The sequence below is a fragment of the Oncorhynchus keta genome, chromosome 1 (genome assembly GCF_023373465.1).
Source record: "Oncorhynchus keta strain PuntledgeMale-10-30-2019 chromosome 1, Oket_V2, whole genome shotgun sequence".
NCBI classification, from domain to species: domain Eukaryota; kingdom Metazoa; phylum Chordata; class Actinopteri; order Salmoniformes; family Salmonidae; genus Oncorhynchus; species Oncorhynchus keta.
The window spans coordinates 67,809,933-67,825,144 of record NC_068421.1 but is presented as its reverse complement, the minus strand read 5'-3'; the positions used below and the strand labels follow the sequence as shown (position 1 = coordinate 67,825,144).

Genomic DNA, 15,212 nt, shown 5'->3' with positions numbered 1-15,212 from the left:
TGATTTATAACATGTCCATCATTTTTCTTGCATGCCATAAACTCTCCACAACTCAGAGACTGATATAGATTTTTCAAAGAATGCAGGCATGGTGGTGACAGCAGATAAGTAAACATTTACTCTGTTGTCACTGGGACTACCTGGATGCCTTTCTGATTGTGCACTGTCTCATTTTATTTGAACAGGTCTGTGTAGGCGAATAGACTACAGCCAATCATTTCAGAGTTAGGAGTCCAGTAAGGAACGAGATCTGGTCTCACATTTCCTTCTCTCCGGACCTGGGACATACATGTCTTTGTTATGAAGCTGGGAGTGAGGCTATGTGTGCTGGTGATCTCTCTCCAGCTTTGGGCTCTAGGACAGAGACAGGAGCTTGAGCCAGAGCAGGTCCTTGTGTTCTGTGATGACAAAGACGTGGAGGCAGCTGTGGACTTGGCCCTTGTCAAGTACAATGAGAAGCTTCCTTATGGAAATCAACTAGCACTCTACCAGATTCTGGAGGCCTCAACGGTAGGTGACATAATAATAATATATTGAGAACATTGTTATTTATACTTAGTTATTTATCCAGTCCTTTTTGTATACATCTTGAGTTCATTGTGTTGATGAAGAGAAAATACGAACATTACTACACAGTCACAGTATTTATTGCTTTCCTCTCTTGTAGGCTCAGAGTGACTCGGGCACTCAGTACTTTGTGGAATTCAATGGCAGGGTCACTGACTGTCCAGCAGGGGGAAACAAAGTCTGGAGAGACTGTGACTACCTCTCAACTGGGAACCAGGTAACTTACCTGGTACATTGTTATTAGATGACATCTCTGTGCAATCTGGTTTTTAAATAACAATAAAAAATATATTGTTCTGTTTATTTATCAGGTGCCAACCCCTTGTAATGCAACAGTCCACATGTCAGAGACGGATAAAGAGGTCCTGGCAGTTTTCTGTGACCCAGTTGGTTAGTTTTTCACTTCACACAAAGTAGGACAAGCCAAAGACCACATACAAGTCTATTTATACTTAGAGTTTTTGCAGACAACCAGATAAATGTCAACCAAAGATTGACTCATGTAGAGGAATATTTATATTTGTTGATTTAGATTAGAATCACCAAAGAAATGTGTGGTTAAAATGAATTTCTATACTGACAACCCTCTCTGTTCTCCAGTGGAGGCCCCTGTTGTTGCTGAACGCTCCACATGTCTGGGGTGTCCGAGGGAGATTGATGTGGACAGTGAGGATCTAAAGGCTCCTGTGACATACTCCATCACCAGGTTCAATGCGGATTCTGACTCCAGCCATCACTTCGTCCTGAACAGTGTTGGTTTTGCTACGAGACAGGTAAATCCGTTTCAAATCTCACTCTGAGTTATTGAATGCTACAAAGGCTAGTTGACTACGCCACCTGGTGGAAAGTTGAGCAAGACTCTAAATACCTTGTTCAATTCAAACCTGATTCACACTGTAGGGCCAAACTGAGCTGAACTAGGCCAGGGCTGATCTGGTTACGCATCTACGATAGCTGCTGGAACCATACTGGAAAGGACCATGTGAAAAGAGAAGATCAGAGCCAGTACGGTACAGTTCTAGCCCTAAAGTGTGAATCAGGTAACCGAGTGACCAGTTGGGATCAGGGGTGTTAGGCCCTAGAACAGTTAGCAACAACACAAATCTTTTAAAGTTACCTACTTTTGAAAAAATATAATTGAAGTTAAGTGTCTTTGCTCATCCTTTCCACTGGAAATATTCCAAATCATCTCCTTGGCTCTGGAATTAGTGGGTGTGGTGTGGCTATATTTACCTCTATGGGTGTGACCCTTGGACTGCACTGTACTTATTTGCGTTAGGAGTGTCATTCCAGAATCCACTGGGGGGAGGGCGGCTCAAACTAATGTCTTTGAGTAACTTCTTTCACATGCTCCTCTTAGGTGGTTGCTGGATTCAGGTATAGACTGATGTTCGATATGAGGAAAAGCAATTGCTCCAAAGCGGACCACAAAGAGCTGAACGATGAATGTCATCCAGATGCTGAAGATGTGGTAAACCACAATGGAGCTCATAGTATTTTTTGAATAGGCTACAATATATATAATATGATTCTGCTGTTGTAATACTTCTGAAAGGAAATTAAATAGTTATACTTTTTGGAGAGAAACAAACCCATACCATTCAATGTGGTATCATAACATTCCATTGTAATGCTATGTATCATGAATGCTTGTCCCTGCCATCCTGTGTACCGTCTCTCTAGGAACTTGCTCACTGCAATTCTACAGTAGATGTGGCACCTTGGAGACATGAGACTGCAGAAGCAAATGTGGAATGTGCACCAGGTCCCCTTCAGAATTTTGTGAGACATTCTGCAAACTATACTACTATAGCATATCAATGATGCTCCGAAAATATGATACATTAATAGGGTAGTGATGTGTAGCTATATATTTTGGAAATTTGTGCTAAATGGAGTATTTTGACCAGGAAAATTTTTCCATTCACAGGAAGTCTTTAGAAGAAGGCCTCCTGGATGGTCTCCCTTGAGGAACTTCAACAATTTTGCCGAAGCAACTCCAGCCTCAACTGCTTCAGCCAAAGAGGAGTCTTTAGAAGACTCTCAGGAGCTCAGCCTGACTGCTGTCACCACAGCTAGCAGAGACCCAGAGCCAGCCATGCCCCCCACCACTACTGCAGAGAGCCCTTTCCACTGCCCCTCCAAGCCCTGGACGCATTTAGTCCCTCTAACAATCCCCAGCCCTGCACAGGAGAAAAGCACAACACCCCCGACAGTGGTAGAGGGGTGCTTTAGTGATTTAGACTTGCTGGGGAAAAAATAAGTGAATGCTGTATAATGCATTTGTATCATAAGCACACCTGCTGATTTGAAATAAAAATAATCATTTAATTCTCTTTTTGACAATGCAGTTCAATCTTACTTTTGCATTTCCTCAAATTTGTCAAAGTACATATTAACTGTTTGGCAATTTGATACTAAAAATAAATAACTAAATGTATGAAATTGTGCTAGGTGCTGTGTTATTCTGTAAAGCAACATACTATCCACAAAAGTAAGTAAGTACTTACTGTAACTGAGAAGTTTATTTGTACATTGTCACGTAACACTCAAATAATTGTAGTCAGTCTGGATACAATGCAAGTATTTAACTTAGAAGCAAACAGAAACAAAGAATACTGTATTTGATAATGCAGGTACAGTATGTCATGGGTTAGAGGTTGGATTATTATTAGTTGTTCCTAGTGCCAAACTTTCTTTATAGCTGCTTAGCAGAATAAATAAAAGTATATTATTTTAACAAACTCATGCAGGATGGCTGTGTAATAATACAATCATAGTAGCTTTGTTGATAGTAATGACAAAATATATGAAAAATACAATTCAATACATCTATAAACCTGTATTAAATGAAGAGATTTAACCACTCCAGATGTTTCAGTAAGACAAAAAATGACACTTGAATCTTTTCTTAAATAACAAATTGTTTACATCATTTACACATTAAAATTGGTTATTTCCTTCTACATCATCGTATGGCCCCAAGTCAACACGTATTTTAGAATCTCCAACTGTAGAGACTTGAAAGATGACCAAATGTTAACATTCACAATCGGTATGGATTTGCCTGTGCTAACCCTCAGTGCTATATACCACATGGCTATGACAGCTTCGTTTTCAACATACAAACATGGTTCAGAACAATTACATTTCAAGTAAAACTTTTGAAGCTGAAATATGAAAAGTTATCTTTTCTAACAAATGATGTTTCAAGTACAGCATCACAATATCTTCCCTGGTGCTGTTCAGCAAGTGGAAAAGGTTTACAAAGCATTTACCACACTCACTCTATTACATTGACATTATGAATGGGCTTTTAAATGGGTCCAGCCCAAGAAAATCTATAACCTGTACAGATCCATATTAATGCACACACACAAAGTTAATACAACCATGCAATTAATGGCATTTGAAGAGCTAACAAAAGGCTGGTGACTACTATAAGCGTCTAATGCATCTGACAAATCTCAGATAGAAAGGGATACTATTGCTTATGCTTAAAAAAGACCTGCACTCAAACTACTGTAGGACCAAAGGCGTTAAAAAAGTGCAAAATCCACCTGCATCAGCAACTGTCGATCTCTATACCAGTTGATTGGTTTACTGCATAAGGGAACAATATGTTTTCAGAAGGCTACTCCCATATCATGAATGCATATGAAGTCTGGAATACCACCACAATAGTATACTTTAGAGAACCTCATTCCCAGGCTATATCTTTAGGAGGAAAGGTCTACTTTTGAGACAACATTTGCAAACATAGGCATTTATAATGCAGTTTAAAGCCATGTCAAGTATATTACCTCTAGGGTATTAGAAATATTAATTGTGACATGTTGTATTTGAGAGTTAGAATTCTGAAATACTAAGCAGGCACAAGTGTCGCTCATTTTTTTCTGGTGGTTTAAAAAGACAGTTTACAATCTAAACACCAAAATCCTATAACCTCTGGTCACAACACTTGTTCACTACATGCCCCTTTCCTCATAACATAACTGATACATATAGAGGCAAATATATGCATGCGTTAGTCCTTAGGCTTTTTATAGTAATGCAGATAACCATTGAGCGATTCACACAACATTAGAGAGACTTAACTTTGGCTTTCATTGAATCAACAAAAAATATTTGAAAAGGGAAAACGAAAGTGCGTATATTTTCTTAGGTTGGGGAAAATCTGCCATAAAGGAGACACTTCTTTAAAATGCCACCTTATTTCTCAACAGCATATATCACAGAGTTACGCTGGAGAATGAGGATACAGGGTTTTTACCCCAAAATTAATGTCCTTCATTTGAAAGGGGTTTGGACTTTGAGAAGCCATTATGGAATAGAAACCTTTCCCACAGCTCCTATTCAGAGTTGCCTAGGTCCAACAATTATCAAAAGGTTTACTCATAATAAAGAATAATCAGAGGGGTCCACTCCACACAGAGAGAGGGAGGGGTGCCCACACAAACAACACTGACTAGCTGCCTTGGGACAGCCTTCATCCACTTTCCAACATGTACAAATAGTTTTATGTTCACATACTGTACTGCTGATTCTCCCCATGCCAACACATAGCACTGTAACATTCGTATAGTTCACAATCCAACTGCACTACTGACATGCATGATGAAAGCATCAGTTTCACGAGGTGACTATGTCTGTCTAGCTTAATGCACTTCTCAACATTCATTATGATGACGTCTCACTGAGCAACAGAGGTATTTTACCATTGACCTCCAAGACACAAGAGGGAGAAATCCAGCCCTTGCTCATTGTACGTCAACTACATTAAGGCTTCATTTTTAAACTGCAAGGTTTTCTTGACAGTGCATTCATTACTTTCTGTACTGTTGTACTTTATCATAGTATCACAGGCTGGGCCCACAGTGTGTGTGTATACACATGCAGAGGTATACATGTATAGGTTTCTAAAAATATACTGTATATATAACCTGCTGTTACCACTAAATATGATGCCAAAGGAAGGAGTATGACAATGGATTTCAAAACTGTGGTGCCAGAAATGACCAGCCAATAGAGCTATTGGGCCACAATGTAACACTTCAAGGTGCTGCCTTTCAGGGGGTTATCTTCTTTTTATTTTTTTTTACAACAGGTGGAGTAGGCTGCACATCTAAAAATGACTGAATTCATACCGTTTTTTTCTGGGATGTTCCGTGCATATTCAAAAGGCATTAACGTTACAGGAAGACATCTATACACGTGACCCTGTAAAGGGGACGGCAAACTCTTCTCTTTTACAAAAAGGAAAGGAACGAGGGAAGATTTATATTCGAAGAAAAAAAGCACACAAAAGGTTAAAAAAAATATTACAGGCAAAAAAACTACCGTTTTAGACAAGGCGAGTTAGTTGGTAAGTTTCTGCAGGGAAAACCAATACAGTAAAAAAAAACGAAAATCACTCTGGATTGTTAAGTGCTCGATAGGATAGTCAAGCATCACCCATTAGTTCATGAGGTTTGGATGTTCCACTCACAGCTGGCTGGTGTGTTTGGCCGGGCAGGGCTGGCAGATGTCCTGCCTGGACTTAGTTAAGCGCGTGCTGGCGGATGGTGTGGAAAATCCAGTCCATCTTGGTGGTCCAGCCGCCATGGTGGGCGTCATTCATTTGCTTCATGAAGTAGTCCAGGGCCTCCTGCTCAGTCTTGTCCAGGGCCAGGGTTTTACGGATGTAGGCGATGTCATCGAAGGACTGGAGCTCGGGCATCCCGGAGCCCAGCATCATGGAGAACAGGTTGATGAAGAGGTTGGCATGCTGACGAATGGCCAAGTAGGCCTTATAGCACATCTCCTGAAATCTGAGACCGAATAGGAGAAGGACAAAATGCATAAGAATCAGTATATACCATTCCCATTGTTCCTTCTGAATTCTCTATAGCCTCAAAATAAGCCTTTGAAAGCATACATTTGGACATTGAAATATATAGTGTTCGGCTGGACATGGTCGATTTAGCAGTACATTTGTTAAAGCAGAAGTATGGGAGAGGGTCTGGAAAATTGGCAGACAGTAGCCTATCAAACACCCAGGGAGACAGAGCACACATTGTTATATAATAGCTGGCTACTGTGTAGACACTAGCTGTCTGCCAACTCCACAACCTTTACATTCAACACTAGACAGACATCCACAGATGTGTCCTTTCACACAAGGGAAAAGGAAGATGGCTACCTCTCAAACTCTCTGGTCTTCGTGCACTCCTGGGTCCCTTTGCTGATCACAATCAAGAAGTCTTGAGTTAGAACAAACGGAACTCGCTCTCGCTTGTAGCCAAATTTCTTTTTCTTGTGATCCAAAAAATGGCCAAAATCTATGTGAAAAAGCTGCAAAACATCCCAGATTAGCATAGAAAAGATAACACATAGCATTTGCAAAAAATATGCATCATGACAATATCTTGTTGTTAACTCAGGTCCTACCTGCCCATCATCCTTCACCATTATGTTACTGTTGTGTCTGTCACCGATGCCTAGGATGAAAGTCGCCACGCAATACCCAGCACAGGATCGCGTAAACAAGTCAACGGCAAGGTCATACCTACAGGCAAGAGTTACGTCAAATCTGAGCTGTGAAACACTATGATATACAATTTTCAAACCAGGAAAGGACCCACACAACATATACAGTTAACTCACATCTCTCCCTTGTTCTTGTCTTTGAGCCACTGGTGTAGTGTTGAGCTGTTGAACTGTAGCGCCCCCTTCAAGCCACCTTTACACTGGATCTGCATGATGGTGTGAGAGCTCCGCACCACCTCGATCAGCCCCACACAGTCACCTAAAGACATGCAGCCGTACGGCAACATCCTGAGGTCTAGACCCTGGTTCTGCCAAATGTTCTCCATGATTCTGATGATCTGAAGTGTTAGCATGTCCTGTCGCAGGTCTGAAACAAACAAGTCATATTCAGTGGTACATGGCAGGATTTAAATACATTCCATCTGTCCAAACTAATCAAGTAGAACTTTACAAGGTAAAGCTATTGTTTAGAACGCAGTTTGATTATAAAACTCGACTCAGACTCACCGTCTCCGTTTTTGAATATGATCTCATTATTCTGGAAGAGGAGCTCGGACATGATGTCAGGGTTTTCCCAGTTGAGCCACAGTGGTCTTTTGGCAGATGACATGATTCTGCACTCCTCAAGCCTGGGCATTTTACCATGAGGAATACATGCCAACAATGGGAGTCATCACGAGGGGCAAGCTACATTAGTTTCATTGATCAATTGTATGAACAGTGTTAGAATACAAGTGGTCTGCACTGAGGGGCCCAGTGGCTGAGCACATTAGTTGACAATCGGTTACAATAACATTTCACATGTTCATGCATGAGCAGAACGTTATGATGGGGAAATAGAATACTTACATTCTCTCTACCTCCACTCTCTGAGGTCAAATGAATGTAAAATTACCACTAGGGACACTAAAGAGTGATTGCGGGCCTTTGCAGCCATTGAATCAGACTGTCCCATCTACAGTTTCAATAGTGTCCATGTTCAGGCATTGGGTGAGTAAGGTATAGGAGTTCCAATGTGGCGTGCCCACCGTATGTTTCCCAGCTGGTGTGCAGGGTTGAGGGGGGAGGTGAAATTCTGCAGGGCATCCATGTAGTCTGGCCTCCTCATCTGCTCCACCAGAAACTTCATCTGCACCTGCAGGACCACACAGAGCAGGCTGTAATGAAGATAAAGCCTCCAATAGAAATGTGAAGCCTCGTTCTCTCTACATTAGGTAAACGAAGCCACTGATATCAGTTTCGTAAGTCAAACAGAAACGTGGAACAGTAAGCTGAAACAGCAGAGATTCTCTAACAGATCATCATGTTGCACAATAAGCATGGGTGTATTGGAGAGAGAGGGAATGATGGGTTACCTTCTGAGTCTCGTCCTTCTTCTCCTGTTTGAGAATGTCGGTGAGGTTGATGAGTTTCTCCATGGCCTCCACTTGTCTGCTCAGGTGCTTCAGGTACATGCCACACGCCCGGCAGTAGGACTCCAGCAGCAGGCCGAACCGCTGACTCACCGTCTTATTGTGCATCTCAGACCTAGGGCACATAGTGAACGGTGAAAGTGGATGAGTTAAAAGGCAATTGCAGTCAGTCAACTCTGTGAAAAGAATGGAATTTACTCTGCAAAGTAACTCTAAGTCACTCACTTTAAGTGCCAGAAAAAGAAGTGTCCTATCCTTTGGTTAGTCAAGGCCTTTTTCAGTAGAAATCGTACCAGTGGGTTATCAAGGTACTGCTCATATTTCAGAACCTGACAAGAGTGGAAATTATGACATTTTATATTTGACAACAGTCCAAACAATCAAAGAAATGTGAGAGGAAGTCAGTTTCTGGACACCAAAGCAAAATAAATCCTACCTGGACCAACTGAATGAGGTACTGAGAGAGTTTATCATCGGTCAAGTACTTCTCAAGGCACCGAACAGCAAAGTCACGGATCATTGGGTCTGGATAGTTACAATCCAGCAGCTCCATGGCTTGCTCTGGTTTTATTGCTGGCCAATCCTTCAGAAGGCAATACATCTAAGAGCAAGAAAAACAACAGTCACGTCGCCACTGCAGCAGTGCTGCAGCAGAAAATGATACAATTCCCACAAGAGTTTCAGAAAATGCTCTCTTGAAAAAAATGTCTCAGTAATTAAAAAACAAATAAGTCACCTGTGCTACTTCATCTCTGGAGTTCCACTTCACAGCCAGCAGGATCTTGGGCAGGATTTCAGGTATATTTACACAGTAGTGCCTGGTGAGTAAGAGAGACAGTAGACATGTTAGTTAAGGCCTCTAGAAGTTGAAGTATGATGGTGACAGAGCTAGTAATGACCTGTACCTGTGCCTCCAGAGGAAGTCCTTCTCCTGCTCTGTGATCTCAGACAGGGGGTCTCGGTTGCACACCTGTTTCAGCTGCTCGTTATCACTGTCCGTTAAGGCGTGGTCTCGCGCCACTCTGTTACTCTGCAGGGGATCAGACGTCACATCAACAACCATATATGGAGTCATTATTTAGCAAGGAATCCTTAGACCGTCTCAATAAATACTTTGTAATGATTTGAGTTACAACTGTGTGTGTGTGTGTGTATGTATGTATGTATGTATGTATGTATGTATGTATGTATGTATGTATGTATGTATGTATGTATGTATGTATGTATGTATGTATGTATGTATGTATGTATGTATGTATGTATGTATATATATATATATATCCATCCATGTATGCCAATACCTGGCCTGATTGGCAGTAGCTGAAACCTAGCTCCCTGGATATGGTCCAGTTAGCATGTCCCTCCACGGTGGTCATGTCTGGGAACTTGACAGGACTGCTGAAGTAGTCAAACTCCAGCTCTAGACAAGGAGTTTCCTGTATGTGTGGAGGAGAGGCATTATACTGTAAACCCTGATGATAAGGACTACAGAAACACAGACTGGTCATGTTAACATGCGAACTAACATGTTTACCCTGTTGGGGTTGGAGCCTGTGACTCCGATGGGGTTGAGTAGGTCCTCCAGGCCGTGGGGTACAGGCCACAGGTTCAGAGCCATTTTACCAGAGACCAGGGTGTGAGTGTAGTCAAACAGGTTGACGTTCCCCCACGCCAGTGGACAGTGCTCCTGAGTAGAGGATCAGAGCCAAAGGGTGGCATTGGTTATTTACACAAATTGTGAATGGCCATCCTTCCACAGACAACAGTGAATACAGGCTTGAGGGAATTTTATATGGGGTACTTGTGTAACTAACACAATCATCCTAATTGCCCCTTGGGGATTAAAAGTCGTACTGAATTGAATTGAAAAGATTAGTAGGCAAGCAAACAGACTTTGTTTTAGTTCAGTTAATTGGCTTCAAGCTGTACAGTAGGTTGCTCACAAAGGACGGCCTTTAGAGGCATTTATCTCTAATTCATCATGGGCACGAAAACCCATCTCCCCGACCTTTAGGTGACATCACTCAGCCCAGGTGTCGGTTACAGTCTTCATACCTACGTTACACAGCCACGATCGCTCCATGCCACAAGTCGATAAGTAATTCAACATCCACAGAGGACACCTCAGGCCATTCAGGTAAGACCTTTGAACACTGTTCTAGCCAGTGGGTATCATTTATATCATTAAAGGTCTGGGGTGTCCGAGTAAATTGAGTGCTTACCTCCTTCGCCCCTTTCCTGCCTTTCACAGAGCAGATGGAGAGACAGAGGCGGGCCGCCCGGGGGATGTCGGGAATGTACATGTCGTAGGTCAGCCACTCGTTCCACCTGGGAGACAAGCACAGCCACAATGAATCACCCTGAACCCATTACAAGTGTTAATATCACAGATCAATACACACCCTCCTCCCCCATTACCATGGGATAAATAGTCACAATATGGTGATGTCTCTTGATGAGCGAGATACTGTTTGTGACACCATGTGTGTTGTGTGTCTGTAATACCTGGGATTAGAGCATGGCACACGCTGCGTGTTCACGTTGTCACACATCTGCTCCCCTCCATGGTAGATGCCGGTTCGCACATAAATCTACATGGACAACAGGAAGAATAGACACCAAAACCCCCTGAAAACGACCAGCATGACAGACATTCACGCCAAGGAGTCTTACAGAAAATGAATTACTGAAAAGTGGCTATAAGAGGAGTTGAGGGCTAGCCAAGCACAGAAATAGAAAACCAATGTGAAAAAGTTGATCTAAAACAATAACCATTGTCAAGTACCTTATCTATATCCCGAATGTTCACATTCACGTATGTGGCACAGAGCACTCGTATCCGCAGGGTTCCGTTGATGGTCCACAGAGACTTGGTGGAGGACTCTCCGTTCATGTACGGGGTGGCGGTGGAGATGCGCCGGGCGTACGAGGGCATGGTGAAGTTGTCCATGGGTAACTGAGAATAAAGGCTATCCTTCGCCATCAGCATGAGGTTGGGCATCCTGCCAAGCATGATGCAACTCCTCACATACTGAAAGGGAAAAGGAATAGGATTAAGATACATGATTAAGCAATATAGACCTGAGTCAGAACTAATGTTAGGCTTCAATGTGTATGCATTGGTTACATGCACACTAGGGCCCAACAAACCTTATATTGACTCAGGGGGCATTTCTCCAGGAGGTACTCGTCACAGCCGCACACCTTGAGGATGTACTTGCCCTGGTACTCCTGCACACACATCTTGAGTTGTTCAGGGGACAACAGCATGCTCCTGGTCTTCTTCCTGATGGCCTCAGCTATCACCTGTTCTGGCACACAATCATGGTTGATCTTCAGGGTGTATTTCTGCTTGTCATTGTTGGGTGAGACAATCACCCAGATCACTACAATGATTTGACCTATAAAATAAGCCACAGAAAAGAGAATAAATCAGAATATTACTCCACACAGGCTGAGAACAGCCTTGAAATAGATTATCATGAAAAGGAATAAGGATCATTTTGTTTGTTGCCTATTAAAGTGTCAGCCTATGTGTTGACAAAGTAGAAAAGGTTGTTGTTTGACACCCACTAAATGTGCCTTAGGCATATTGCAGCATCTTGACATTACATAGCTTGATTTGAATTACCTTTGTCCAGTTTGCCATGGATGTGCTTTGGAAGTTCTTGTGTCGATTCAACATTGGGAGGGTAGACATATAAAGCCCGACTATGGGGTCCATTGGCATCTCGGAGTTCTACTGAATCCTTACAGACGTTAAGAATATTCCTCCTGAAGTCCTGCACCTCAGGGTCCTTTACTAAATCAAACTCGCAAACAGGCATACCAATTGCGAATCCTAAAACAAAAGAAACTCACTTACTGATACTGTATGTTTTGGAGGAAAATGTAAGCATGTCATTACGCTCTACAAAGAGGAGGGTAGTAATTAAGTCTTACCAATTTCTCTGTTCAGAATTTTCTCCTCTCGGTTACCAACCGGTTCAATGACCTTCAGAAAAGGCTGAAAGAGCCTGAGATCACATAGTCTCCTAGTTTCATCGTAGAACTCCTCTCGCTCTGCCTCCTGCGTAACACTGACAAATATGTAAGAGGTCTCCTCCTGTAGTAGGTGATGCAGGGGGTACTTCCTGGCCTCCTTGAACACTTCATGTTTGATGGTGATGAGCGTAGCCTCACGGAGGCACTCGAGGGTCAGGATCATCCCGTTTGGCAACAAGCAGTCCACAAAGATCCGGGGGGGCATCAAATGGATGCCCCATAATTCACCAGAAGAAGGTCTAGGAGGCATTTCTGTAGTCCTCCCACACAAAGTTAATAGAAAATAGTTCCTTATCTCCTGAAGTGGAAAAGAGTAACAGTGCATTAGAATTATATGGAAGAAAAACATCATACAGTAGACTATATGCAGTCCCACCTCTTGCTGTCGTGTGACTGTAGTTAATTTTAATTTATAATAATTTGGTGGGCGCTTATATTTGTCCTATTTCACACATGTACAAGTGTGTATTAATACACATGTGAATAGTAATTATTTATTTTTGCATATCCCACTCTCCCCAAGACACCTTGTCAGCTCGGGGATTTGAACTTGAGACCTTTAGCTTACTGGCCCAACACTCTAACCATTACTAGTCTACCTGCCACCCTAAGACCCTCTTGCCCTCACCCCTACTAGACAGAATAGGAACTAGCCACAATTCACCAGTGGAAACTGACCCATCAAAACACAACACCTAATGATAAACTAGCCGATGTTATGATAACTGTGATGATAAATCATGTTTATTTCCATCGATGTCCATGATGATCTAGCCTACTCAGTCAGTCACATGACAGACAGAAGCATTTCTGTCTCCGGGAGTGAAGTTATTTCTCCTCCACATACAGCGAGAGCCAATGAGAGCCAATGACATTTGTGACCAAATACCAGAGAGTGCAACAACATGTAGCCCTATGCTATACAAGGCACTTAACTTTTTCTGCTATCACTGTCTAACATCATTAATGTCAGTAAACATGCAGCTAACAATAACAACTAGGGAAACAGCCATGGTCTGTTCGATATGAAAGGCATCCAGTCTTGTCATCAGGATGTAAGGCAAATGAGGAAGCTTCTTCAAACAGGATGTGGATAAAGGAAACACTAAACCTAGTTTATTTGAATACAGAAACATGTATGGCTGAGGATATAGACGGAAGATATAGAAACTCAGTACCACACTTTATCTACCTAATGTGGATTAGTTAACAAAAGCGGGAAAAATATGAATATTTGATTGAAAAATTGACAAATCAGTGTTGCTTCCTACCTTAAAAGAGCTGGTCTTATCTTGTGTTAAAACCCTCACCCTTCATGTTTCAGATCATCTGATCTCCAGTGTTGTTTTCTGCTGATTGGTAGGTAACCTATCAGCACAGTGCCATTCTCTGAAGACAGAGAGGAAGCATGAGACTCGTTATCACAAAAAGCCCAACAGTAAACCAAATTATGTGATTACAACCTCTCAACAAATGTAGCTAGCTCGAGCAAAAAAACCCATGCAGCAAGGAGTGTGGGTGTGTAGCCAAAGGGGAGATATATAACGCTTCAATCATTCATGTAGCAAATTTCACTAACGTCTACCCTGGTGTTAGGTCCATGATGAGACTGTTATACTTCTGTAGCAAATCAATTTATAGCATACCGTTACTTAAAGCTGTGTAGTAATCTATAGTTGTTTAGCTTCCATCATTTCATTTTTGTTAGCTAGTTAGATACTGTGATTGGTATAGTCGTTATAATCACGACTGTAATTACAGTATGACTATTAACCATATAGCTAGCTAGATCATATAGAAATAACGTTAGTTAAATTTGAAGTCCAGTGTCCATATTGTCTCCGATTGTAAAACGTCTATTATTTTTAGTCAGTTTTTATAGCTAATATAAAAATGTAAAGAATTGACATAAGAAACACTCGTTAGGTAACGTTATAGCTGGCTTCTAGCTAACGTTAGTTGGCATTTACAAGAAAGACATTTGCTGACGTTCCAAATCATAATCTGTTTTGATATTAACTAGCCAACAACATAACGTTAGCTAACATTAGCTAGGCTCCTGTCGGTCTGGTTATTGTCAGCCATTTATCATTTAAATCTAAATATATCTAGCTATTTTACTAAGAATGTAGCTATTATTATTTAAATGCGAGAACGCTTACCAAGACATGTCTACGATGTGACCTCGTTGGCTAACAGCTCGCGCTAGCTAGCTTCCAACTACCTTCTCATGCTTGGTTCCAGCGGGGTTCCAGCGGATGTGTCAGCGGGGTTCCAAGGGTGTTCCAGCGGGTGTTCCGCGGCGCAAGCTGTGTACATTCGATCATGCAGCGCCAGACTTTAGGCTACCTACGACTTGACAGCAGATTTCGCTATAGCAACCATGATGAATTTTGTGTTTTATTTTTAAACAGTCTACAATTTTACCATAGCAATCAGTTGCAATGAAATTGCATGATCAAAAACAAGATACATAGGCATGAAGCCTACCAATCATGTTTTGTTCAAATGCATTAGCTTCAATTATATGACGGCCAGTCAGTAAAACATTTACATTTGCTACCAGCTGCAACGATCATGCACTGGGGGATTTTGGTAGCAAATTGGTTTTAGAGGAGTAGCTGTCCCGCGAGTTTTGATGAGTTTGACGAGAGTAGGTTA

The 15,212-nt window shown here is 41.9% G+C and overlaps 2 protein-coding genes across 6 annotated transcripts; one reads left to right on the top strand and one right to left on the bottom strand.

Annotated features, from left to right (window-relative positions):
• The first annotated feature begins 185 nt into the window (after positions 1-185).
• Positions 186-2,903, top strand: LOC118391540 (kininogen-like). Its single transcript, XM_035783037.2, has 7 exons — positions 186-510; positions 668-784; positions 879-957; positions 1,168-1,340; positions 1,928-2,038; positions 2,251-2,349; positions 2,498-2,903. The coding sequence occupies exons 1-7, from the start codon at positions 301-303 to the stop codon at positions 2,828-2,830; spliced, it is 1,122 nt and encodes a 373-aa protein (XP_035638930.1). The 5' UTR covers positions 186-300; the 3' UTR covers positions 2,831-2,903.
• Positions 2,904-3,077: 174 nt separating this feature from the next.
• pik3ca (phosphatidylinositol-4,5-bisphosphate 3-kinase, catalytic subunit alpha) lies at positions 3,078-15,092 on the bottom strand. 5 transcript variants are annotated; one of them, XM_035783006.2, is made up of 21 exons: positions 14,714-15,092; positions 13,823-13,940; positions 12,450-12,849; positions 12,139-12,348; positions 11,712-11,908; positions 11,293-11,538; positions 11,013-11,098; positions 10,730-10,835; positions 10,042-10,194; positions 9,809-9,943; positions 9,413-9,537; positions 9,244-9,325; positions 8,944-9,108; positions 8,733-8,836; positions 8,451-8,622; positions 8,124-8,230; positions 7,603-7,724; positions 7,213-7,462; positions 6,997-7,114; positions 6,749-6,900; positions 3,078-6,377 (listed from the first exon to the last, which is right to left on the bottom strand). In XM_035783006.2, the coding sequence occupies exons 3-21, from the start codon at positions 12,799-12,801 to the stop codon at positions 6,107-6,109; spliced, it is 3,153 nt and encodes a 1,050-aa protein (XP_035638899.1). In that variant the 5' UTR covers positions 12,802-12,849; positions 13,823-13,940; positions 14,714-15,092; the 3' UTR covers positions 3,078-6,106. The 5 variants fall into 5 exon arrangements, with proteins under 5 accessions (XP_035638899.1, XP_035638856.1, XP_035638865.1 ...); XM_035782963.2 differs by having other exon boundaries at positions 11,658-11,908; positions 14,714-15,090; XM_035782972.2 differs by having other exon boundaries at positions 11,658-11,908; positions 14,776-15,090.
• Between the last annotated feature and the right edge of the window lie 120 nt (positions 15,093-15,212).

Bases quoted from the DNA above. Each gene is read 5' to 3' on its own strand.
- LOC118391540 (XM_035783037.2), top strand. From the start codon at position 301: ATGAAGCTGGGAGTGAGGCTATGTGTGCTGGTGATCTCTCTCCAGCTT. The intron at 2,039-2,250 runs GTAAACCACAAT...CCGTCTCTCTAG, and splicing joins ATCCAGATGCTGAAGATGTG to GAACTTGCTCACTGCAATTC. The intron at 2,350-2,497 runs GTGAGACATTCT...TTCCATTCACAG, and splicing joins CAGGTCCCCTTCAGAATTTT to GAAGTCTTTAGAAGAAGGCC.
- pik3ca (XM_035782963.2), bottom strand. From the start codon at position 12,801: ATGCCTCCTAGACCTTCTTCTGGTGAATTATGGGGCATCCATTTGATG. The intron at 9,538-9,808 runs GTATTGGCATAC...GATCCCCTGCAG, and splicing joins GCTACTGCCAATCAGGCCAG to AGTAACAGAGTGGCGCGAGA. The intron at 8,837-8,943 runs GTAGGATTTATT...CACTCTTGTCAG, and splicing joins ACCTCATTCAGTTGGTCCAG to GTTCTGAAATATGAGCAGTA.